This window comes from Carex rostrata, chromosome 1 (genome assembly GCF_964058835.1).
Source record: "Carex rostrata chromosome 1, lpCarRost1.2, whole genome shotgun sequence".
Taxonomy (NCBI): Eukaryota; Viridiplantae; Streptophyta; class Magnoliopsida; order Poales; family Cyperaceae; genus Carex; species Carex rostrata.
This window is the reverse complement of record NC_135918.1, coordinates 20,477,125-20,502,604: the sequence shown is the minus strand read 5'-3', so window position 1 is coordinate 20,502,604 and position 25,480 is coordinate 20,477,125. Positions and strand designations below refer to the sequence as shown.

At 36.1% G+C, this 25,480-nt stretch overlaps 4 protein-coding genes across 7 annotated transcripts; 2 read left to right on the top strand and 2 right to left on the bottom strand.

The window, feature by feature from the left end:
* The first annotated feature begins 41 nt into the window (after window positions 1-41).
* On the top strand, window positions 42-5,274 carry VIP5 (plus-3 domain-containing protein). Of its 3 annotated transcripts, none has more exons than XM_078312959.1 (5): window positions 42-165; window positions 585-1,279; window positions 1,732-2,179; window positions 2,258-2,518; window positions 4,509-5,274. In XM_078312959.1, exons 2-5 carry the CDS (start codon window positions 603-605, stop codon window positions 5,046-5,048), a joined length of 1,926 nt encoding a protein of 641 aa, XP_078169085.1. In that variant the 5' UTR covers window positions 42-165; window positions 585-602; the 3' UTR covers window positions 5,049-5,274. The 3 variants fall into 3 exon arrangements, with proteins under 3 accessions (XP_078169085.1, XP_078169078.1, XP_078169095.1); XM_078312952.1 differs by having other exon boundaries at window positions 43-165; window positions 582-1,279; XM_078312969.1 differs by lacking the exon at window positions 42-165 and having other exon boundaries at window positions 569-1,279.
* A 180-nt stretch (window positions 5,275-5,454) lies between these two features.
* LOC144563793 (uncharacterized) lies at window positions 5,455-7,745 on the bottom strand. The gene is made up of 2 exons (XM_078313252.1): window positions 6,353-7,745; window positions 5,455-6,020 (listed from the first exon to the last, which is right to left on the bottom strand). Exons 1-2 carry the CDS (start codon window positions 6,934-6,936, stop codon window positions 5,783-5,785), a joined length of 822 nt encoding a protein of 273 aa, XP_078169378.1. The 5' UTR covers window positions 6,937-7,745; the 3' UTR covers window positions 5,455-5,782.
* Window positions 7,746-7,853: 108 nt separating this feature from the next.
* LOC144563778 (uncharacterized) lies at window positions 7,854-9,403 on the bottom strand. Of its 2 annotated transcripts, none has more exons than XM_078313243.1 (4): window positions 9,208-9,403; window positions 8,513-9,028; window positions 8,375-8,402; window positions 7,854-8,279 (listed from the first exon to the last, which is right to left on the bottom strand). In XM_078313243.1, the coding sequence occupies exons 1-4, from the start codon at window positions 9,305-9,307 to the stop codon at window positions 8,237-8,239; spliced, it is 687 nt and encodes a 228-aa protein (XP_078169369.1). In that variant the 5' UTR covers window positions 9,308-9,403; the 3' UTR covers window positions 7,854-8,236. The 2 variants fall into 2 exon arrangements, with proteins under 2 accessions (XP_078169369.1, XP_078169365.1); XM_078313239.1 differs by having other exon boundaries at window positions 7,854-8,284; window positions 9,208-9,396.
* A 1,813-nt stretch (window positions 9,404-11,216) lies between these two features.
* Window positions 11,217-15,434, top strand: LOC144563461 (U-box domain-containing protein 57-like). The gene is made up of 9 exons (XM_078312941.1): window positions 11,217-11,351; window positions 11,500-11,687; window positions 12,227-12,300; window positions 12,437-12,546; window positions 12,729-12,833; window positions 13,163-13,226; window positions 13,525-13,647; window positions 13,766-14,260; window positions 14,380-15,434. The coding sequence occupies exons 2-9, from the start codon at window positions 11,531-11,533 to the stop codon at window positions 15,313-15,315; spliced, it is 2,064 nt and encodes a 687-aa protein (XP_078169067.1). The 5' UTR covers window positions 11,217-11,351; window positions 11,500-11,530; the 3' UTR covers window positions 15,316-15,434.
* The last annotated feature ends 10,046 nt before the right edge of the window (window positions 15,435-25,480 follow it).

The window sequence follows — 25,480 nt, the reverse complement described above, 5'->3', positions numbered from 1 at the left end:
ACATAATGGACCCACTTGTCAGTATGTCAGTAATGTGTTTGTGTGTGTGAGAGAGAAAACCCTTGTTAATTATAGTTGTACTCTCTCAAATTGAAGCACCAGACCGGACGAACCGGAGCGAGGCGGAGTTGTGGCGTTCGACCGCCTCTCTCTTCTCCATTGTTGGTAAGCGCTCCCTCTCTCTGATTCGGTATATGAAGTTAGTTGCTGCAAAGAGGAACTAGAAAATTAAATTAGTTGTTGCAAAAATCAAATATGCATTCGATTTGGGGGTCAAAGAGGTACTTTACTTTTAAGTAATATGTTATAGTGGCTTAGACTTTGTATGTTTCTATTTCTAATGGAAATAGACAGCTCACCTGCTATTTATTTTTCAAAAAAAAAAAAAAAAGGGTTTGACAATTAACGGTATTTTATATGCTTTCTGGTTTATTTCAGCAAACTGTACCAAATAGATTTCTCAGCAATGTATGTAAAACTTAGAATTTTTTTATTTTTTATTTTATGTTGGATGGACATGGATCAAGTCTATAGGCTTAACCATTTCTAATGGAAATCCGTTCATTAACTGTTGCATAAAGGAGGCCGGGCTCCTTTGAAGAATGAAGAACGAACTGGAAAACCTACTGCTGCAAGCTGCAGGGCGGACGGGTGGCTCCTCCTCTGGCCGACCGCATCCGCATGGAAGGAGACGCCAGGACTCCTACTCTGATAGGTCCAGCGATTCTGATGAAGAAGCCTCAAGATACAACAAAAAGAAGCCTCTTCCTTCAGGGTCACAAGTGCCACTGAAAAAGCGGCACCAGGAGTATTCGTCAGACGGGGGTGATTCTGACAGTGCACCGTCAGTGGGGTCGGACCTGTATAAGGATGAGGACGACAAGGAGGAATTGCAGGGTATGACTGAGTTGCAGCGGGAGATGATCCTGGCTGAGAGGAGCACTAAACGCGATGACCAAAAACTCAAGGAGTTGGCCATGGCCAGAGCACAGGAAGGCAAGGGGGAAAGGGAAAGGGAAAGGGAAAGGGAAAGGGGAGGCGGCAGCGGCAGAAGGAGGGACAGGGACAGGGACAGGGACAGCTCCCCCCCACCACCACCCACAACAACAGCTGGGAGGGGCAGTGCTGGGAGAACATCAGTGAGGGGAGCTGAGAAGTCAGCAGCTGCAAGGATTGCTCTTGATGAATTGCTGGCCCGCCGCAAGCGCAAGCAAGATTCAGAGGGATACCGTAACCGCCTCAGGAATCTCGGTGGAGACAGTCTTGCCAACCATGACAGGTACCTTCCCTTTCTCTCTTATGCTTTAATATTCATTTCATTTGTTGCCAAAGTAAGCTCCCAGCTGTCATGTAATCGGTTCAGATGCCAAACAAGGCAGCTTCAGTACAAATCAAATGCTTTGGTGGCCTTTTCGATTTCATTTGAAATTATTTTTAGAAAGTTCCTCAGCATTTAAATCACACCAGGTTTTTCCAAAATATAATATGCTTTTGATATTACATTTGAGACATTTTGATGCGTCCCACGTATCCCGTGTATCCCGCATTCCCTTAAATCACACCCCTCTACGAACTCACAACCAAAAGCACTTAAATCAAGATGGAACAAAACCTAGGAGATGAGATGAGGGCTGTGGTCACATGCACCAAGTAAGCAATAAGGAGGTATTAATATCGTCAGCTATTGCTATGATTTATGGAACTAAATTGAGGGGTTTTTTTACTTGGCAGGTCTCCTCCCCCGCTACGGCGCCGCCCAGGGACCCCTCCAAGTGACGGCGGCAAGAGCGACAGCGAGGACCGCAAGGACGATGAGCTTCCAGAAGACTCCCCAACGCGCCCCATGCAACCTATCAAGTTTGAGGACATCAAGGACATCACCATCCTCAGATCTAGGCTCCTTAAGTGGTTTATGGACCCGTTTTTCGAGGATCTCCTGCCGGGCTGCTTTGTCAGGGTGGGTATCCACCAGCACAAGGACGGCCGGCGCAAGTATAGGCTGTATATGGTCAGGAGCGTTGACGCCAGTGATCCTGACAAGACCTATAAATTCGAGCACTACACCACCTACAAGTATCTCATTCTTGTCACCCGCACTGAAACATCCATAGACAAGTGCAAGATGGCCGAGGTGTCTGATTCTCCTCCTCTTGAGAATGAGTTCCAAGAGTGGCTTCAGGTAAACAAACTTGATTTATGAATTGAAGAATTTGATTCATGAATTGTGGGCTGAATTTGATTTATGAATTCTGGGCAGCTTGCTGAGAATAATGGAATGAGGATCCCAAGTCGTCAGGAATTGGTGGAGAAGAAGGAAGCCATCCAGAGGGCAATGAACTTTGTGTACTCAGCGGAAACTGTGAAACAGCTGCTACAGGAGAAGAAGTTAGCAACCCTGCGGCCGGCGAACGTTGCAGCTGAGAAGGATCGCCTAAGAAAGGAGCTCGAGGTTGCGCGAGCCCGTCATGATGATGCTGAAGCTGATCGTATTGTCACCCGCCTCCGCCAGCTTGAACAGGTAATCCATCCCTATTCTCATTTTCTATGTGGCTGAGCATTATGACCAAGGTTGCTGTAATTGCTATTTTCACTTGTTCGATTTTGATCTAGAGATGGCTAGCAATAATTATTTCTTCTATCTTCTTGACTGCTTTGTGCTGTCTTCTGTTAAACTAGCTCCAAAGAGATTTTGAACCATTTCAATTTAGAGCCTTTAACATTGTTCTACTTTTCTTTCATCTCTGTAGAAATCAAAACCAATATCAGTGTTGTTTCCTGGCACAATTTGCAAATTTTCTCTCAATAGTGATAATTGCATCAAACTCCTGAGGTCACTTATTTGCTCACTTTGCTTTCTGGAGGGACACTGAATTGATAAAAAAACCAGTCTAAAGAGTATGTATGAACACCGGTTCAGAATATAGATCAGATTGTCAGGGTGCCGCATAGAGGGATACAACCTATGTGTCGATTAAACAACATGTATTTGACAGTGACTTCGACTGTGTAAATCACATGTATGATTTGAACCCTGATTTGACTCAATTAAATTTCCTATCTTTCCCTTCAAGGTAAATGAAATTTGAATGGGTTGCAAAGATGATATGTCTCTAATTCAATGAATTGCAAGCTAAAAACAACAGTTTCCCGACTGTAGCAATATACTCCACTAATTAATTGTGTAACTCTATATTTTGTGAATGAACCTTATGCTTTTGTCATATTTATATAAAAACTTGTTTATGGTTGATGTAATGCCTTTTGAAAATAGTCAATACTTTTGTGTTGTTAGCTGCGTGTTATTTTCTCTAATCTTCCTCTAATATTGATTCATGGTATCAGTAAGTATAATGTGCAATATGTTTGGATGAAGTGAGAATAGGCTATTCTTGGAGTTAGGCTATTCTACATTTGGTTGGGTTTAAATAGCTAGAATAAGGAATCCAAACCATTTGTCTTATTAGAAAAGGCTATTCCTACAAAACGTGGAATTTGGTTATTCTAATAAGACAAATCGGGATTTGGCCATTGTAGTTATTCTAGATGTGCATCCAATAAGGAGTAACATGTTTGCAAAAATCAAAGGAAAACCTCAAAAATTCCAGCTAGGGGCAAATCTGTCCAATTTAGAAAATAATTTATAATTCTCAGGTCCTCTTGAATTTTGATTTGACTTTCGTGCATCATATAAACAATACTTAAATGCACTTAATCTGATTTTTCCAGAATTTTTAGATCAATGAATAAGGAAATATGACCTGATTAGTTCAGCTCTGTCAAACTTGAATAAAAGTCAACTGTTGTGTTGACTGAAATGAAAATGCACATTCTTATGCAAATTTGTTTCAAGCAAATACTTACAATCCTTGGAAATATGTTAATAAACCCTTCTGGCAATTTGAGAACTTATAAAGTACATAGCTCAAATTAGTGCAATTTGTTGTATTTTGAAGCAACTTTTGATGTTTCTTTTCTGTTACTCTTTGATCTTTGCTTTTAGATTCTTTCTGATAGTACTTTATGGTACTGAGAAGCCTACTGTACAATAAAAAACACACAACAATTCAAAATAAATCATAGGAAACCCTGCTGTTATCATCAGGGGCATGATTGGCATCGATTCAATTCAAACCAGTACTTACATTCTCTTGATATAGGAGGAGGATATTTATTAGACAGGACAGGACTAAATGTAGCCCGAGCTGTTGGATTCACTGTAATGGCATTGCTTCACTGTTTTGACTGTTTCCTTTCTCCCTTCCTGTATTGGATTGTCCAAAAAAGTGAAATAGTAAACTATGTTGCAGGTTTCCAAGTTTTAATGACAGTCTTAACTAATATTTTCTGATCTTTGTGAGGGTGATTTTGTTATTGTTGCTTTACAGATGAGTTCAGTCTTTGTTCTATGGTTGAAAAATGTTTTCAGTTGCAAACTATTCGATGAAGCTTTTGAAGGCCCAATTTTGTTATTTTTGCTCACATTTTTTTTCTGTTTGAACATGGGGCAGATGCAGCCAAAGCAGGTTGACTCGAAGGCTGCCAGGCTGGCAGAGATGAACCGCCGGAACCGTGCAGAGAACTTCAAGAATGCATCAGAGATGAAGCCAGTGAACACGGGTCTCAAGGCAGGAGAAGCCGGGTACGACCCATTCTCGCGGAGGTGGACCCGGTCTACGAACTATTACATGTCAAAGAAAGATGGGGAGGGGTCGAGTGTGAATGTCGAGACAGATGGCGGTGTTAAGGGAATGGCAGAGACAGCAGCAGCACAGGAGGCAGCTGCAGGGGAGGGGAAGTTGGTGGATACAAAAGCACCAGTGGACCCGGGAACAGCAATGTACCAGATGCACAACTTTGAAGTGCGCATTGATCTGACGAAGCTTCAGCAGCTAGGCAGCACCCCAGCTGACCGCGTCTTCAATGGCCGGCTCCTGAGGAGGCAGAGGCAGGAGATAACTATCGGCCGCAAGGTGCCAGAGTCTGACGGCAAGCGCCACCCCCTCACTCTCTCTATCAGTGATTACAAGAGGCGTCGTGGCCTGCTTTGAATTTTTTTACTTGCCCTATTCCTCTGAATTTAGTTGTCAATTAAAGTTTGTTGGATGCATAAACTTTTTAAATTTAGTTCTGTGATCTTTGTTTTCTGGCTTAGTAAGCTTAGCTGACAACTGTAGCCAGTGAACTGGATAGAGTTTGTGTACTGGCATTGATTCTCTGATACCTGTGCATGCTGTAGGAATTAATGAATGATATCTGCATTGTATGTTACAGTTATCCTAGGTGACAGTTCCATGGATGCTATCTTATGCACCTGTTTTTAATTTGAACAGTTAATACATAATTACTATGATTGATTGAGAAGGTAATGAGGGATTGGTCGAGCCTGGATTGTTGGTCGGTTTGCCACTTCAGCTTTGTGTGTGTGGGTGGGGGGGGTTTGTGGACCCACCCAATCCAGAACCAAATATCTGAGATCTCCTAAAATTGCCAGAGCTAATGAAAAAAAAGGAAAAAAAAAAAAATCGACCAAATTCCATTTAGTGCAAAGGTGAAATCATGCATGTCAACCGTAGTGTCGGATACAAGTACGTTGTTTCTTATGAAGCAATTGCAAGAGACTGCAAGTAAAAGCTCTAGAAAATTACTCTCAATGTTACACAGAATCCTATATTACTAAGGAAGAAACGAGTAAAATGCTTTACAAGTGTTAAATCTCATTGTATAGGCCTATATATAGAGAGAGAAACACAGAATTAAGTACAAGATTTAATTTGCATAGTGATTAGCTTGAACTACTACCCCAGCAGCAGCATGAGGGAAAGCTAGGCAAGCAGCTAAAACAACCACCACTGCTTTTATTATTCTCTGCTGCTGCTGCTGCTGCTGCTGTTGCTGGCTCTGCCTTTCCCTTTGGAGCCTCTGACTTCGGTGGCACCAGCGGTTGCATCTGTTCAACAGTTGGTGTCTGATGCCGCACCAACTCATTTTTTAATGACCCATTCTTTGCATCATTCGTCAGTCTGTTAATTTGAAGTTGCAAAATTTGTATTATGTTATGTATGACAGTATAAGATGATAATGTGTAACTAATCAGATACAATGTTCCCAACCCATTGCAGCTATCTGGCATGATTTTATTAAATAATTATATGCTATTCTTTTCTCATGGTATTTATTGGTACCAGATCCAACCAGTATGGTTACTTCTAGCTTGGTACGTACCAGTTCAAAGTGGTTATAACCTTGGTTTATATATTAAAGTCAAGACAACCAATACCGATACATGCATTCGTGCGTATGATTATGTGTGTGTGAGAGAGAGAGAGAGAGAGAGAGAGAGCAGGATGCATACATGGGAAAGGCAAAGGACTGGTGACTGGCAATGCTGCCATCGGTCGAATGACCCGAAATGCTATTTCTCAAGTCTTCTTCTCCCAATCCCTTCACAGGGGGAGGGGGCTGTTTCACATCCCCCACAGTTGTGCACCCATCCTTCTCCTTCTCCTCCTCCTTCGAGTCAATGGGTGGATAAAGTGCATAATCGGCATATGCTTGGTAGTAGGCTGTCAATTCCTGAGACTTTCCCATGTGGATACTGAAAAGAGACTCATTCGAGGCCACACTCCAGTCACCTGGGCTACCGGACTTTGCATGGCTGAATACCTCTGCTGGGATGCGGTTTGGGTCATACCCGTTCATCATTGGTGACTTGGGGGTACTTGAGGAGGGAGACATTGATGGTGCTCTCGGGGGCAGTCTGACAGCTGCCGGTTTTTTTGTTTCTTCTGTCAATTCGTGAGAGATGGGCGATTCTTTGTGATCCAGTTGGAAGAGATCTTGTTCCTCAGAGCTTGCTGAGGAAGTAGAGGAGGAAGAGGAAAATTTGGGGTCATGTCGGGAATCCTCCGGCAAATTGTCATTATGCAGTCTTTCCATGTGAATCTATCTATATATATCAAATCAACATGTACATCACTAAGGGAGGCATGCACTTGTTTTTTTAAAATGCTCTCTCTCTCTCTCTCTCCAACCCCCTCTCTCCCTCTGCAACCCTGTTAAACAAAAGAAAGAAAAACAAAGAAATTGTGAAGTTGCATAATTTACAAGGAACTCAAAATCCAACAAAATGCATAGAAGTTTCATGCGTACCGGGTGGGTAGGTCGGTACAAAAGGTAGAAAAACAATGCCCTCTGTTTCTCGCCTTGTAAAATGGTAAGGACTGAAGTGCAAAAGAGAGAAACGAAAGGGGCAAAGGGAAGAGAAAAAATGGAGAAAGGGGAGATAGCTCAGCGAAAATGCACAGAGCCTCAAACACATGCCAAAATTAGGGGTCAGGGAGAACTAGGCAAGAAACAGAGTGGAGTACAGAAAAGCATGCCTTAATTAGTAAATCTGCTGACGCCTGGGCCCCGCAACCCTCGCTCAACCGCTCCTCTCTCATCTTCCCGCGTCTCAGCATAAACACTACTAATTCAAAACGCTATTGCTGTCAACTAATTTTGTGCAATATATAGTTTCTGTTTAGAGAGGCATTTCTATTTTGAGCATTTAATATATAGCTGTAGAGTCTATGTATTCATATTACAAATAGTTGCTAAACCCCAACATTTTTGAGCCAAACAATTTACATCATCCTTTTGTTCCATTTGTGTTATATATACACAGAAATATTTGGTTTTGAATCACCCTTATGTTTATATGCTGTGTTGGAACAAAAGTTTTTTTTTTATATATATATAATTATTGGCAAATATCCATGTCTAAAAACAATCCGTTGAATTTAAATTCTGAAGGTCGTACGTTCTATATATAATATAAGCATGACTGACAAAAAGGAAGAAGAAATAAAAAAAAAAAAAAAAAACATGAGACCTCTATTAATTCTGTTTAATATCCATCTCTCAATCCAAAACATCACAGACTCACCAAGTTAACAATTGATTACTCGCAAATAATTTGATATTCTTAAATTATGTGCAATTTTGCTATCTGGTACCAGTACATATTGTGTGTGATTTCCCTGTATGAATCTTATACAAGGCCTCACTGGTACAAATTCATACAATTCACTCCATGAATTCTTAGATGTGACTCCGAATGTGAACTACGGTGAAAACAAAGATGAAGGGTGCAATAGCGGCCGGATTTGCACTAAAATTGCTACAACTCATCACTGGAATATCGGATCCAACTGCACTTGAGCCAGAGTCGTCAGCATTTACCTCTGGCAACTCATTATCTGAGCCAGCGCCCCTTTCCATGGGATTGTAACTTGAAACTGAGCTAAAACACAGATACAATGGATATGACAATATTATATTTTTTGTTTCTCTTTGTAATCTAATTAAATTTTGGAATTGACAAATTTTCTACCTTGATGGATAAGTGCAATTCAATGAACCTGAAAAGGACATCAGAACCAAAATATTAGTGTTTTGTAGAATCAATCAAAAAATGGGTTGTAACTTGTAAGATAATTGAAGGAAAAGGTGGATTTAATTGAATTCTTACTTGGATTAACATTTACTAGCATAGCTGTTGCACTGAAATTGCAACTAGATGGAACTGGGTTTCTGTGGTAATAAGTATTAAATGCATAGGAAGCATGGGCTCGAAGAGTGTTTGGATTGTAACAAATGTTCATAAATTGAAGTGCAGTACAATCTGCACCGCCAATACCACATGCAAAGTCGAGTGCATCTTGCAGTGCGGCTTCTGACACATCTGGTCTAGCTACACACCAAGTCTGACCTAAGACAGTACTAGTAGGTGGGGCTTTGTATGGGACCTGATTAGTTGAAGCCGGTACAGTAGTTATAGGAGTGGTTTTGTTGGTTATGGAATCGGGTTTTCGGACGCTGTGAAGAAGCTTCCTCGGTGGACTTGGAGTTGCAGTGGATGCTTGTCTGGTAGTGCCATGGTCTTTGGGCTTCGGGTTTTCAAACAAGAAAAACCAGCTTGTGAGAAAGAGTCTGAAATCACTTGGAATTGGATCATGATGCCGGTAAATGAGAGAGTGACTGAGTCCTAAAATTGAAATGAAGTGTTACTGTTGTTGTGTCAGAAAAAGAAACTGAAACCATAATCACATAATTAATTGTTACACATATATATAGTAAGTAATCTTGAAACCAAAACCCAAAACCCAAAACATATTTTTTCTTAAAGAGTTTCATTTCATTCAAAGTCAGAGAGCGAGCAGCTACCTGTCCCTGAAGAAGAACAAAAAAGGAGAGAGAGAAGAGCGAGCAGCAATAGGAATAGGAGGATGAGTAAGTAGTCAGGTAATTTGATCATCATCGCCATTAATTGAAGTATGATTTTCTCAGTCAGTAGTCAGTAGTCAGTACCAGTACCTGTACCACAATTAATATTCAATCAATAGAACATAATTAAGAAGGGTAGGGGGAGACAGTCAGACAGAGAATCAAAAAAAAGTAAAGTGAAGGAAAAAAGAAAAGGTGGGTCAGGGTCAAATGAGAAAGATCAAAAGCAGAGAAAAAAGAGAGTAAAGATGTGTAATTTAATTGAAAATTTAAAATAAAAGTGATATATAGTAAATCACTGTTTGTTTGAAAAATTTTACTATTTTTTTCAGATGTGGAGAAGCTATGAAGTCGTGAGAGGAAATCAAGCTATTAATCTTTGAGTACAACAACTCTATAATATTTTCCTAGTCAATTGTAGTACCTCCCCTTTCCCAACATTGCCGAATGCCGATACTGTCAAGTCAAGTTAGTACCAGCTATACACGTACCACAAGCCTAAACATTTACTATAATACAGACACACACAATGAAATATTAAAGAGGAGTGACCACTCGCGTCTTTAATTAAATAATTAATTAATTTCTGGGAAGTGGGAATGGATCGCGTCTTTAATTAAATTAAATTAAATTAAATAATTAATTTGGTTGCTTTTGTGCAAGTATCATGGAATGAATGAATGATTTGTACTCCTCAACTTCCTCAAGGTGGTACTAAGCATTAAAATAGAATCCAATGTGGCATTGTGAGGGCCAGGCGGGCCAGGCCAGGCCAGGGAATTAATTCCATTGTCCGAGTAATCTAATTAATGTGGCAATACCATACAACTAATTAATGTGATTGGTATTCCATACAGATTACAGAGAAAGTGCAAGTGCAAGTCCGATGAGCTTTCCATCTATTTTGGATTCGTGAACCTCCGCTATGAAACCTTTTTTTGTATGAATTTTAAGCACATCGATCAGACAGTTGTAGTGTCCATCCAACCTACTCTGCTTTCTTCCACATAATTTTAAACTCTTACTCTTCGTTTTTAAGAGAAATTAGTTTGATTCAAAATTAGTTTTTTTTTTAAACAAATCAAACCAGTTCGGTTCGAATCTTATTCAAACTCAAATTAAAATAAGTTTGATTTTGTTTGATTCGTTTACAACCATATCGAGTGGAGATTTAAAAGACAGGTTAATTTCACCATCGCTTGGTTCTTCAATCTTGATTAAGATTCCTTCTGTAGTGCTCCTGAGATTTGATCATATCCATTCACTATAAAATTTAAATATATTCTTCTGCAACTCACCAATTTTTGTAATTACTCCTCCGTACTAAACTTTTTCCAACAGGTAATCGTGTAATCGAGAATTTATGATAATTCAAATATATACGTATAGAGTAGAACTAGGGTGTTCTTAAGTTCACCAAATTCTTTTGTGAACTTAACTCTAAAATCTATCGAATTGTCTTCAAAACGACGAATCTAAACTGTTGAAATCTTTCTACTTTATGAGTGATGCATCTGCATTTTAAAATTTTAAATTAATTTTGTATAGTGTCAAGTGGTCAAAAGACAACCAAAAAATGAATGCATTAAAATTAATTTGTAAACCTTCTAATTTTGATCACTTGACTCTATACTAAATTAATTTGAACTTTAAAATTTTTTGCATGTAGATGCATCACTCATAATATAAAAGGATTTCAACAATTTGGATTTATCGTTTGAAGACAACTCGATAGGTTTTAGAGTTGAGTTCACAAAGAGATTTGGTGAACTTAAGAACACCCTAGTTCTACTCGAGAAACAGAGTTGTTGTTCCTTTTTATGTTTTATTAGAACTTCAAGGATGCTTTTATAATTTACACAAAGTAAGGACTAATTTGTAAATTTGAAAGATTCTGATAGAAAGGGTTGAGGTCTCTGTGGGAGAGAAGAAAAATTCTCTAAAACCTCTTTGGCTCTTTCTTTCTCCTTCTTTATTCTAAGCTAAAACCCTAGAAATCAATGATATCTATAAGTTAACATCACCAGATCGATGTTCTGTTGACCACCTAGAGACATACATCCATGTTATAGAAATTTATTAAGGTGAGTTTTAGATTCAATATTGCGTTCAATTAACGCCTAAAGCTTCACAAAACAATGTAAATGGTATATTATTTGTTTGAGAAATAAATTGATAAATTGACTTTATTAACTTAACAAATTTGTAATCCTTTTCTATACTGCTGATCAGGTCTCTGTTACTCTCTCTTAGTTGAGTTTTGATGGCAGCACAGTATAATAATAATTCAGATAAGGTGTTTGTTGTATTGCCTGAGACAGATGAGGATGAATTATCTCTTTTGTTATGGGTTCTTAATTATTTCTCCCAGGATAAAACAAAAATCATCATCATTCGTGTCATCACTGTACCTTTGGAAGGTTTGTACCTATATATTATACCTTTATTCTATTCTCTGTGTTGAACGTATAGTTAACAAGTACTAATCATATTAGAGAGATTGAGATTTCAAACCATGGTATCACCTTGAGCCAGAGGGGGGCAACCGCCGCCCCCTGGATTTTGAAATTCGGTGAAAAAATATAAGTTTGGTACCACTTTGTCCATCCTTAGAAATTGTTTTGCTCCTCCCTGGAACTAAAAATCTCATCATACCAGTTCAAAAGCACTGTTAATGAGAAATTGTGTTGTTTTTATAGAAATTTACGGATTTGGACCAACTTTGTTGTTTTTTAATAAGTAAAATGATATTATTTTGTTGTTTTTGTTATGTAAGAGTATGTTATTTTTATTGTTTTTTATTATGTTGATTGTTTTTTATCTAGTATCCGATTAGTTAATGGGTTTGAATCATATAAGCTATTTGAACCCAATTCCTGCCCCTCCCTAGCAGAAATCCTGCGCTCGCCCCTGCATGGTATATTACCAATGCTGATTGTTTACAAATTATGACAAACAGAATTACCGGATAGTCATTGGATAAATGAGTCTCTACAGATGGATTTGGTTATGGAACTCTGTGCTACATACAAGGTGCATTGTATCATTTTATTTTTGTTTTCCACAACCCTTTTTTTTTAACTTCTATCCTCTTTAGTTTTCCATGAAAAGAGGAATTTTCGAAGCAGAGTAATAATAATAGATATTTTGTTTGTCCTTTTGTTCACAGTTTCAAGTTGAAAAATTGGTCCACAAAGCAGATGACATTGCTGATGGAGTTGTGCAAATCATTGCAAAACATGGAATCAGCAACCTTGTCATGGGTTCAACTGCAAATAGGTACTGACACAAAATCATAGATCGATATACCTCAATTTGTAAATGAAAAGGGGATGAGTTAACTAGTATTGTGATAAACCAAAAAAATAATCTGAATTACAAATGTCATCTTCTTGAGTTTTACGAAAACAACACAATTCTCCAAAACTGACGTGCAAAATTTTAAAAATTACAAATTGAAGTGATATGACGGATCTGGCATCAGAGACAGCAATCAAAGTGAGGCGAGAAGCAAATCTGTCGTGCAAGCTGTGGTTTGTCTCCAACGGAAACCTTATATTCACTAGGTATAATTAAAGTTGCACTTTTATTTGATAGTTTTTAACTGTTAAATTACATTTCCTTTTTAATAAAAAAGAAAGGCAAAGTCCACCACCTGCACCCAAAAAAATGAGAAAATGACAAGTTTATAAATACAAGCATTCAAAGAAATTGTTTGAGCTTCAAACTAGCACTAGTTTAATCAGCATCTATGTATACTATATCGGTCACTATATACAATTATACGGTTGGTATGGTATAACTTGTTGTTTTGTTAATCATTTAATTATGCTCTTCATACTCTTTTGCAGAGTAAATTTGTTCAGCTCTGAATTTTGAATGACCTTTCTTATAGGGATCCAGTAGTAAATTTGGCAAGCACATCTTCCGGATCCAGTAGTGAGTCCATAATAGAAGAGGTGATACTGTCGTTTTTTATATTTCATATAACTCATTTTATAGAAAATGTTTGTTGATTCACTTTAGATTTCACCTTTGCAATCCAACTGAGTATTTTGAGACCATAAGAGCGAACCTTTTTTCTGTGTTTTCTGAAAATATGGACATTAAAGAGTTAACAATAAGATCACAAGCATGGTGCCCTGCTTGAGTTTCACACCAAACATTGAACAAACTGAAATAAATCTGAGCTTTCTGTATATTTTCGTCTCATTAAGACAAGTTTTTTTACTATTTGATTGAGGTTTTCTTTCTTAGGGAGATATTGATGTAGATGCTTTTTTAAGTTTGATGCTTCACGAGACATCAATAAAAGCTGACAACTTGGAAAAGATGGTTGAAGAATTTTTTGGGGCCCACAAGAAAATGGCTCACCTAGTAGTAATGAGTTTAAGACTTCTCTCCTAATATTGCTTTTAAAATAATAATAATTTCGTACAATAAATACATTTTTGCTGTAATTGTATATTAGTGTTTAATTTATGAATTAAAATTGCAGAACAAGCTAGCAAAGGATTCACAGCAAAAAGAGCAAGAAATTAGAGATCTCAAGGAAAATTTAGAGAGGGAAAAGCAAGAAAAGGATCAATTAAGACGAGAAATTGAAGAGAACGAGCATAAGAAAATAGAAGAAATTGAACAAATCACGAAAGAGATTGACCTCCTTAGAATCCAAAGAGACGAAGATTTGAACCAGATTCAAGTGGCACATGAGAGGAGGCTTGCCTTGGAAGAACAAGTTTCTGATTTGGAATTCGTTGTTAATGAGCTATGCATGCAAAAAGAAAAGATGCATTATGGCTCCTCTACAGCATTGAACTCAGAGTTTTCCTTGCAAGAACTGCAGCAAGCAACTGAGAATTTTAGTGAATCACTGAAGATTGGAGAAGGTGCATTTGGACCCGTTTACAAAGGTTCTCTTCGTCGAACCACAGTAGCAATTAAGTTGTTGCGTTCCCAGAGCATACAGGGATTATCACAATTCCAACAAGAGGTAGTTAATTAAGTTGTTGCGTTCTCTTAATTTTTTTACACCTAATATTTATAATTATATATAACATTGTTAAATTTTTGTTTAAATAATTTTAAGATATTTTCCTTCCTTAATTACAGATTACCATTCTCACTAAAGTGAGGCACCCAAATCTAGTAAACCTCATAGGAGCTTGCTCAGAAGTATCAGCACTTGTATATGAGTACTTATCTAATGGCAGCCTTGAGGATCGTTTAACCTGTGCCAACAACACCCCACCTCTGACATGGTACACGCGCACCCGCATCATCGGTGAGATCTGCCTCGCTCTCATTTTCCTCCACTCAAACAAGCCCCAACTAGTAGTCCATGGAGATCTCAAGCCTGGAAACATTCTCCTTGACACCAATTTGGTGAGTAAACTCAGTGACTTTGGCATTTCTCGCCTTCTGAAACAGCCAGACACCAACTCAACTGCTTTCCACGAAACAAGTCGTCCATCAGGAACATTATCATACAATGACCCTGAGTATTATTCAACTGGGATTCTGACACCAAAATCAGACATCTACTCCTTGGGCATCATTATCCTTCGTCTCTTAACAGGAAAGCCTCCAATGAACATAGCAAGACAAGTGGAAGATGCAATGAGTAACGATATGTTGTCGTCAGTGATTGATGAGTCAGCTGGGGCATGGCCCTTTGAGAAAGCTAAGGAGCTAGCAAAGATAGCACTAAGATGTGTTGAGATATCTAGAAGCCAACGGCCTGATCTTGTTAATGAGGTGTGGGTAGTGGTTGAACCCTTGATGAAGGCTGCTTGTACTTACGTGGAACTAGCGGAAGAGAGCATACCATCACACTTCATCTGTCCAATATATCAGGAAGTGATGAAGGATCCTTGTATTGCAGCAGATGGGTTCACATATGATGCAGAGGCAATAAAACAGTGGCTCAGTACAGGTCATAACACATCTCCAATGACCAACTTGTCACTTCCACATCACGATCTGATTCCAAATCGTGTGCTTCGTTCTGCTATTCATGAATGGCTTCAGAGCCACCCACAATCTTAATCCAAGTTTGTTTCTTATATGTCTTTCAGTCTTTCCTTTGCCAAGTTTGAGAGCGAGCTAGGTCTCTCAGCGTCGGCTGTGTCATATTTTGGTGAATATATATGTGGATTTCCATGCAATGGGTTTAATTTTTCTCTAATGCTCTCATCTAGGGGTGCAAACAAATTGGATACGGATCGGATAATGGTAAAACCATTATCTGTATCCGTTTTTATTTCCCGGATACGAATACGGATCAAATATTAAACAGATACGGATGTCCGTTTTTTATAATAATGAATAACATAATTTTTTTCATAATATATATTAAACTATATAGTATATATCTACTATTCGGATACGGATAATTAAAATTTAAAACCATATCTATATTCGTATCTGCACGGATATTCGGATATCAGATATTTGTATCAAATTTTCGGATACGGTCAGATAATATCTGACCCGTTTGCACCCCTACTCTCATCTCATGATATATGTTATTTGTTTCATATTACAATAATTATTTTCTAACAGATCATAAGATCAAGAATTTGATTAATTAAGAATATATCCGACAGGCAATACACAAGTATGTGTTAAAATATTACAATTTTGTACTTTAAAGTAAACAAAGAATCAACATTAAACAAAATATTTCCAAAAAAAAGATTGAACTTTGTTAGCAAAAATTTAGCCAAAAGAAGATAAAATAATAATTATTCTTTGGCGATTGCCTCAAACTAAAAAATACTGGGGCCTAAATGAATCGTGTTGAATGAGAATATCTCGAGAACAATACCACAATGAAAAAATAAATAACGATACAACCATAATGAAAAGTGAAGCTAAGATGAACAAAACCAATGGAATAATAAGCTAAAACAAATGAACAAAACCAATGGACATAGTCAATATTAAGTTGCATGGCATAACTAATTCATTACATCCCAGGCAACATTAAGTTCAATTCATAGGACCCACAATAGTAATTCATTTGCAATTCAAGTAGGAGAACTGGTATAGTAATTACCAATTGACAGCTGACAAAATGGTCCCATTTCCAAACTTTAATCAAAAAAAGAAAAGAAAAAAGAAAAAGAAATAGAAAATGACAAAGGAAATAAAAGCATAAACTTTACTCAAAAGTATAATATATATTTTTTTTAAGGTTGTCGGCAACAAAAGTATAATATTAAGAACAACTCATAAGATGAGGCCTCAGTGATGAATGACATGAAGTTATCTACCCCTTGTCCCAATTAATTCCTAGTTGCTATAAATACCAAAAAGTTTTTTTTAAAGGAAAATAATAATAAAAATGGGTTGCATGTATTATACTTCAGGATATGACCTAGACTCAGATCTAGTCTAAGGTTCTTAGAACAAAAGGAGCATGTATGCACCTTATGATGGAGAATGGTCTAAGGTTCTTAGAACAAAAGGAGCATGTATACACCTTATGATGGAGAATGGTGACCACAGCTTCAAAGTTGAACTCATGAAAACATTGTTGGTTTCAAAGGCATTTAGAGGGAGTGAATAGAGCTTTTTATAATTTTTAATCTAAGTTATAAAGTACTAGTGTGTTGTACAGTTATTTTTGATGGAAACTTAGAATAACTTTGTTTTAAACTGAAATGTAAAATAAATAAAGTAAATAGTAGAGTTTAGATACACTTGACACGAGAATTTTTACGGAGTTCGGCACTAACGCCTACGTCTTCGGGGCCCGCGACTTTCAAGATGGCGTGCCTTTCTTTACCCAATGAGAAAGGATTACAAAGTGGAACCGTGAGTCCTTACAATCTTCTGGGAAGTCACATGGCCCGAACAGGAGCACTAAATGCTCAAAGGAAGACAATCTGATTCGCGATGACTCAATGACTGCTAGGTGAGCACAAGGCTCGAAGTAGTAATTGATTTGATCACGCATGATCACTCTAGGAGTTGTTGAATTGATTGTGAATATTGAAGTTTAAGCGCACAAGCAACAATGGCTTTCTCTAGAAAATACGAAATATTGAAGTTGAGGGCGGCTAGAGTGTCAATCCAAACCTTGGTATAGCTTCTATTTATAGAGAGCTGATAAAAAGGAAGTATTTGGTGCTGACCGTTACAACGGTAGGGTAATTTGAACTAGTTTGGATTGCAACGATAGAGGACCGTTATAACAGTCTCCATAACGGAAGTCTCTGTCTTGTCAACCGTTCTGCGTCAGTTAATATTGATTTATTTCGGCGCAGGAATTCTGTGAATTTATTTATTTTGTTGCAATGGTTTCTGGACCATTGCAACGATAGGCCTCACTTAGGTCAGTCTCAAGCTTATTTTACCAATTTTACAGATTGATTGTCCTTAATCTTGAGTTATGTTTTTGCTATCCAATATCTTGTGCTTCATGACCACATCCTCGATATTATATTGCAGTTCATTAATTCATCCTCGATGTGTATTTATTGAATCTTCAATTGTCATGAGCCTGCACAATGTCTCAAAAAGAAAAACTGTAAAATGCAATTATGTATGTTTTACAAATCTAGTAAAACAGATGCAAGTCGAGGGCTCCAAAAGCCAACAAACATATGTGCACTGTTCGCTTACAAAAGTATGCTACAAAGTTTCAGGTACAGCTAGTTGTACCAGTTTAAAACCTTGAATCAACTATCGTCTAAGACTGCAAGTGCACAATCCTATCCGTATAGTATAATAAGGTATCGATCCTCAGGGACGGTATAATTCGACTCTAAATTCCTACTAATCTGAGTTAGGTACTAGAAGTGTAAAAGGTTGGGTTTGGTTTGTTTATATTTCCTAATTTCAAGTGACGATTCAATTAGTAAATGAAAGCAATTAAAGGTTTTGGTTTTGAACAATGATAAAAGGCGTTCCCAGGGTTTCAGGTTTCATCCCAAACTTTGCCCTCTCTGGACCTGTCATGCGACTCGCATCATCTCTGATGCGACCCGTATGACGCGACTCGCATCATCTCTGATGCGGGTCGCTTGGCCCTCGAGCTGAGCTGACATGTGTTCGTATCTAAGTTGATTTCTTGTGCGAGGCTTCAACCTGTAGCTCTCACCTACTGGTATCTAACCTAAATTGATTGTCTGGTTTGCTAGAGGTATCCACAACCTTTCGATAATGGAAAGTTCACCTCTCGGCTACTATTGATCTTAGATCTACCTCAAATACTCAATCACAATTGCAAGAAACATCAAGGTCAAAGTACTAGAAGAGATGCTATAGACATCTAACAGTAGACAATCAAGAATCAATCAAGCAATCAAATGAATACTCAAACAAAGAATCACAAAAGTTCAAACTTAGATCAAAACAACATGCAATTCAAAAGCAAAGTTTAGAGACTACATCCTAACCCTAGGAACTAAAGATCTACTCAAACATGATAAAAGAAAGCATAAAAGAGGGGAGAAGAGAAGAGATCATGATGAAGCTCGAAGATCCAAGGTGGATTGGAGAGGATCTTGCAATCTTCTCTTCTTCTCCAAGCGATCTCCAATCTCTCTCTTCTTTCTTGATCAACACTCCAATTCTTGAGGTTTTGAATCTTCAAATTCGGAACTCCCTCCCTAGTAGCAGGGGTGGTCTATTTATAGACATTTCAAAACGAGTGCTTCAATTCTGGGCCTTTGCTGTCTGCTCTGGAAGCTCGCGATGCGACCAGCGTCAAGTCTGATGCTACCCGCATCGACTCTGATGAGGGTCGCGTCAGATGTGATGAGGGTTGCGTCAGAGTCTCAGAATTCAATAACTTCCCTGATTTCGCCCGTTTTCTGCAAAATAAGAATGAAATCGCAGCAGTACCACATTCTATGGATATTCAATGTAAAATACGCGATTTGGTGGTTTAAAACGCAGATTTTGGTACAAGAATTGGTCGGAACAATAGATCAAATATGGAGATATCATGCACATCTAGGTGCTTCACATTTGGAAAAATTATTTTAGAAGAAGACCTCGTTTCCTCGGCAACATTCTTGGAAATATCACTAGTGACTTTCTAGGCGAAGTTTTGAGAGTAGAAGAAGCTTTCGCCCTCCGCCCTCCCCTCTTTCATTTCGCCCGGTTCATTCTACCGTACTCAATCTAAGCAGTGCTTTCATTAATAGATCTGGTCATCGCTCAGTCTCGCTACTCTCTCGTCTCGACTCACCGGGTTCGGATGGAGGTGTTGTAAATTCCTTCCACCTCGTCTGTAGTATCTACTATCTATATACATAAATAAGGTACGTTTATGATTGATGGCAGTGATGTTGTTGTAGTAATATGATCTTCTTCCTCCTCTTCTTCTTCTCTCTTCCTTCTTTTCTTCGTCCCCCTCTGCTTCGACCTTTCTTTGTCCTCACCGTATTATCAGGCACAAACCTCATCTGAGCATGAAGGCTCTCCTGGATTCCCCTGTCTCGTCTTGATTTCAACAGCACTATTTTGTGCTAACGACAAGAAATTATGCAAACTCACAATTTACCAATCTGAGTACGAGCACAGAAAATCCTGCAGGCTCAATATATATCTACCGATCTTAGCGCAGAAACCCCTGGTTATGCTTTTATTTTCTGTTTTTTCTTGTCTACTTTTGTAAAGGAATTCAGTTGTAATATTTAATGTACTAGTACAAATGTTGTATGTACTGGTACGGAATTATATGTAACTGGTTTGTCCTGATTAACGAAAATACCTACGAATTTTAAACAAAAAAAAAATTGGAAAAATTGCCACCTTTTTGCATGGCTCCGCCAAAACAGGAAATGGATAGTCCTCCATATCTAGAAATCAGGCAAAAAGTTAAAATGAAATCCAACCATAGCAAAGCCTACAATTCAACCATATATACCCAAAATAACATTATGTCAGGCAAAAAGTTAAAAAGGAATCCAATCATAGCAAAAGCCTACAATTTAACCATATATACCCAAATAACATTATGTAGCTGCCGTACCCAAAATAACATTCTAAATTTATAAAATACATATTTTACTCTTTTATTAAAAAGCATAAAATGCTCATATTACTTCAATTTGAATCTAAAAGTCTCTCTATTTAAGATCCATGCGCGCTAGATCAGCACGAATCGTGAAGCACGCACAAATATTAAAGCAATGTGCACAGATCTTAATGCGATGCATATAGATCAAAATTACTTTGAGATTCGTGCAGGCTAGATTAGCACGAATCTTAAAGCAAGCACGTAATAATCTTATTGTGATGTGCACATATTCAACGGTAGAGGAACCCTTCAGATTTAAATTTGAGTTCGATGGGGTGTTTTATACTTTTAATGAAGGGTAAAATAGGTATTTTTTAAATTTAGAATATGTTTTAACATAAAAAACAATGAAATGGGTAAATATGTGAGTTGTTGAAGTTTGGAGGAAATCTGTAATTTCAAAATTTAGAGGGAAAAATACGTAATATTGAAGTTTTTGAGGGGTATACGTGAAATTCCCCTTAAATTAAATTGTATCTTGTCCCCCTAATTATGAGCCCAGAGTACTTTGTGTTAAGCATATATTAAATTGTATATTGTCCCCCCAATTATATTAAATTGTTATTAAGCATATAGGTGCGGCAGCTACGTAATTTTATTTTGGGTATTTATGGTTTACTTGAATTCTCAACCTTTCAGCTACATTTTGACATCTAACTTTCAGCCACATTTTCATATATACATTTATATAATTATCTTTCGTTTCTATTTCGGTGCTTCCTTTGTTTGTAAAAATGTCTAGTTTCCCTATTTCAACAAAGGAAGTTAATCACTTGTGAAGATACTAATTTGATATCCCCTGAGGTAACATAATTAATTATATTTATGTTTAGATCCAAATCATCCGATCAGAATCCGAATCAATCCAGCCAGTCGTGGAATGCACTTAGTCCCTTTAATATTCGTGCAGATTCTGATCGGACAATCTGGATCTAATTAGAAATATTTTGTTACCTCGGGTTTGAAAGGAAACCAATAAAACTGCATTATAAATCTCCCAAATTGAAAATGTTATCATTGTGAAAGTGGAACTGGTAAAAATATGGATTTGAACTTCGAGCTCTATTCTTAAATTTTCAAACTTTACAAAGATAATTGATTTTATTTTTGCAAACAGTTTAAAAGTTTTACTTTTATTAAATTTTTGTAAACAAATTAAATTAAATTTTTCTGCTTGATGGTCTAACACTATATATACTGTATCCAAGCATAAATTATTTTGTTAACTATATTTACACATGATACAAAATTACTACTACTGTACGGTATAAAATTTGTTATGCTTCGTTAGGAGGGTGCACGTTAGGAGCACAAAAAGGAAGATGCATTTTAACTCTCCTCTCTCTATATATACTACTACTACTTAATTACGTTAATCATCATAGACGGTTCCATTTGACAAAATTTCATACCGCTGCTACCATCTAACAAACCATTTATGTGTTCATGTCATTTTAGCATTATTGAATTATTGAAGAATTATATAAACACAGTTTTTATTTCATACTATATCTTCAATAATTCTAATGTGCGCATAGAATTAATTTATAGGTAGTTTCATACCGCTTTTAATTTTGATTTTTATATAGCACAATTGTTAACGAAAAGATACAACAGTTTTTTTTTAATAAATTATTAATTAACAATTTTTTTAAAATTAATAATTATGCAACTTTATAATTGAGATTACAATTCTCATAAAAGGGTGCAACTTTATATTGAATATAAATCTAATAAAGTTGTGACAAAGTTTCATATTAATGAAACGGGCTTATGCCTTTTTTTCAAAAAAAAAAATATAAATCTAATAAAAGGGTGAGACTTTAAAACTAGAGTCTGGATCCCCTCGGCTACTACCTCAGGTGCAATTATAGTGACAAGATACTCAAATTATACCCGTTTTATTCTTTTTTGGGGTGATGTCGAACCGAACACCGGATTATTCGGTTGACCGAATTAAACCTGAATAATTTCCGAATTTTACGAACTTTTTCCGAATTTTACGAATTATTCACGATTTTTTCCAGATAATTCTGAATCATTCCCGAATTATACCCGACTTATTCTCGAATCATAAATGTTTGATCTCGCCAAACCAAACCCGAATAATTCATTTGTTACTATGGGTGCAATATATAAAAATGGACGGCTTAGATTAATTTCAGTAGTATCGATCGATTAATAGTTAACTATAAGAATTTGTTTTGAGACTCGTGTCAGATTAAACATTAATTATTGCACCTCAGGTGACTAGATTACCAAACATTAATCGATCGATCGGAAGAAAGTTAGTTATTAAGAATTTAAAATCTCGGCAGAGGATTTGAAAATGATACAAAAATTTACTAGTTTTAAATTTTTTACTATTTTTTCAGAATTTTCAAAGTAGCTTAATAAATAGTAAAAAAAAAATTCAAAAAATGTAAAATTTAGTCTCCAAGCACATTTCAATATAGAGAACATGTTGCAAGGTTCGAATCGGTTGTTTGAATTTTCAAAATGAAAATATAGCGTGGAGCACAAACGTGTTTTACTCCATGGTTCACCCAAGTCAACCTCCCTCCCCCTCTCTCTCTCTATATATATATATATAGAATTCAAACTGGCATGGTTTAATTAGTTTATGATTAATGAGATGTCCCTTGTGAAGCGACGCATAATTAATTAAAATGATAATTGATTGTGGTAGTCTATCCGCAAGATCTCCCAAATCTCAGGAATCTCTTCTAGTGGTATGAAATTACATAGAGAATGAAAATGATTAAAAAGTCATACTCATAATTAATCTAGAATTAATTACCTAGAGAATGAAAATGATATTCAATTAACACGTGTTGTAATAATAGTACTAGTGGTATGAAATTACCTATAAATTATAGAGTAGAACTAGGGTGTTCTTAAGTTCATCGATCACATCAAGTTCCTTGGTGACCTCAAGTCTAAAATCCGTCAAATCGGCTTTAAATGACAAATTCAAACCGTTGAAACCTGCCCACCTTACGAGTGATGCGTCTACATGTAAAAAATTTAAACATTAGAATTAATTTAGTATAAAGTCAAGCAGTCAAAATTAGAAGATTAATAAATTAATTTTAATGCATTTATTTTTTGAACATTTTTTGACCACTTGACTCTATGCAAAATTAATTTAAATTTTCTTTGTGAAGTTAAGAACATCATATATAGTTCTACTCTAAATTATATGCACACATTACAATTATTGAAGGTATAGTTTGAAATCAAAACTGTGTTCATATAATTCTTCAATAATTCTATGACTCTAAAATTATATGAACACGTAAATGGTTCGTTAGATGATAGCATGCAGCTAGCGGTAATGCGGTACGAAATTAGAAGGTTAATGGAACTATGATTAACATAATTAAGTAGTATATATATATATATATATAGATAGATAGAGAGAGAGAGAGAGAGAGACAAAATGGGTTTAAGACTTTTAAGTAGTTTATGATTAAAGAATGCTTACAAGGGTCTCATTAATCTCTCCTAAAATACGGGAACAATTTCTTATTTCTCTGTGAAAACTTGTAATTAATTAATTAATTAATTCAACTCTACGCCTTTATATATCAATTAATCATTCGATTAATTAGGACATGAAATATATAACAGAACAACGTACTCTGATGTTCATTTTTGTGTAATTGATTAGCAAAAATACGTACATAATATATATATATATATATATATATATATATATATATATATATATATATATGTACTCAAAAACTTATTTTCTTACTCAGAAGTCGGAAATATATATATATATGTAAGAAAACAAGTTGATTAGAAATTTGTTTAGCTATCTGTAAGACTTCTACTGGCAGAGAGAACCAAGGAAAAATTCTTTTAAAAACCATCACAGAAAAAAAAAAAAAAAAATCCGAAACCAACATCTTAATTGCAAACATTTTTAAGAAAAGCCATCTTTAAATTCACTTTCGGTATGATTATATATTGGAGGGAGCAGCTGCTGCCACAGAAAATCAAATTTCTCAAATCTGATTTCAAATTCGGTGGAGAGAGAACAGAGTGAGGACAACTGCCAAAACCGATTCAATAAAAATAAATAAAAACCGAACTTGAAATTCGGTATGAGAAAGAAAAAAACGAACTTCGACTTCAGTTTGTCTTTTTTACTTTTTTTTTTTTTTTTTTTGTTAGAACGGGTAGGATTTGTGTAACTATTTGTACAACAATACATATAGATTTATTTTGCTTCTTTGTAATATATATAGATAAGATTTAATTTAGGTAACTCTCTCAGTTTTAATTAATTTGTGTGGATAATTTAAATATATAGTTGAAATCGATAATTAAAAGCCTAATCCTTTGTAATTATTTGAGGGTTAAATAATTAAAAAAAAAAAGGATTGACAATATTAAGTAGTTTCTATTCGTAGACTTTATGAAAAGGATCTCATCTCATCTCATCTCAGTATGCAATACATTTGAAATGTTGTACCTCCTCCTTCCTGTCCTCCCACATAATAATAATAATATAAAAATAGCGCAGCATTAATTATCGCGATTGACTGAATTTGATAAAAATAATATTTAACAAAATATATTTACAGTGACACATATTTATTAAACAAATTTTATATTAATAAAATTAAAAATAACAAAAATTATACATATATTTTATAATGTTAACAACCAAATTTATTTGACCACAGCAAATCCAAATCAATTGGACTATCTCCATTCCTATATTATGTACGTAGTTGTCTTGATTCTCCAACGGCTGAGATTGAAAGATCAATTTTCAAATTGAATATCAACCCTCCAATCACATAATATGTTTATTTTGATTAAATACATCTATTTTATGTGTACAAGTCCAAATTTAGTTAAAAACATATTCGCAGCACAGACTATTACATGGTTTATCACATTAAAATTGAATAAATCTCTAGCGATCTGTTTCCTTATTTCTCCTTACAGCTATTTTCAATTATTGTAATTAAATTATTTTCTTATTTCTCTATTTTCTCTGTTTCATTTCTCCTCTCCTCTCCTCTATAATTTCGACAATAAAAATTGAAATAATCATATCTTTTTAGATTTTGTTTAGGGCTATTGTATCTTTGTGAATAGATGAATAATAGATCTTGTGCTGATAGAAACAATCATATCTTTCTAATCTAAAGA

What these genes read in the sequence shown, in the direction of transcription:
- VIP5 (XM_078312959.1), top strand. Translation starts at nt 603, where the DNA reads ATGAAGAACGAACTGGAAAACCTACTGCTGCAAGCTGCAGGGCGGACG. An exon ending in AGTTCCAAGAGTGGCTTCAG is followed by an intron (nt 2,180 to 2,257) that starts GTAAACAAACTT and finishes AATTCTGGGCAG; the next exon opens with CTTGCTGAGAATAATGGAAT. An exon ending in GCCTCCGCCAGCTTGAACAG is followed by an intron (nt 2,519 to 4,508) that starts GTAATCCATCCC and finishes AACATGGGGCAG; the next exon opens with ATGCAGCCAAAGCAGGTTGA.
- LOC144563793 (XM_078313252.1), bottom strand. Translation starts at nt 6,936, where the DNA reads ATGGAAAGACTGCATAATGACAATTTGCCGGAGGATTCCCGACATGAC. An exon ending in CAGTCCTTTGCCTTTCCCAT is followed by an intron (nt 6,021 to 6,352) that starts GTATGCATCCTG and finishes TCAAATTAACAG; the next exon opens with ACTGACGAATGATGCAAAGA.
- LOC144563778 (XM_078313239.1), bottom strand. Translation starts at nt 9,307, where the DNA reads ATGGCGATGATGATCAAATTACCTGACTACTTACTCATCCTCCTATTC. An exon ending in TTGTTCTTCTTCAGGGACAG is followed by an intron (nt 9,029 to 9,207) that starts GTAGCTGCTCGC and finishes TTTCAATTTTAG; the next exon opens with GACTCAGTCACTCTCTCATT. An exon ending in GCTAGTAAATGTTAATCCAA is followed by an intron (nt 8,403 to 8,512) that starts GTAAGAATTCAA and finishes TGTCCTTTTCAG; the next exon opens with GTTCATTGAATTGCACTTAT.
- LOC144563461 (XM_078312941.1), top strand. Translation starts at nt 11,531, where the DNA reads ATGGCAGCACAGTATAATAATAATTCAGATAAGGTGTTTGTTGTATTG. An exon ending in AACTCTGTGCTACATACAAG is followed by an intron (nt 12,301 to 12,436) that starts GTGCATTGTATC and finishes TTTTGTTCACAG; the next exon opens with TTTCAAGTTGAAAAATTGGT. An exon ending in ATGGGTTCAACTGCAAATAG is followed by an intron (nt 12,547 to 12,728) that starts GTACTGACACAA and finishes TACAAATTGAAG; the next exon opens with TGATATGACGGATCTGGCAT.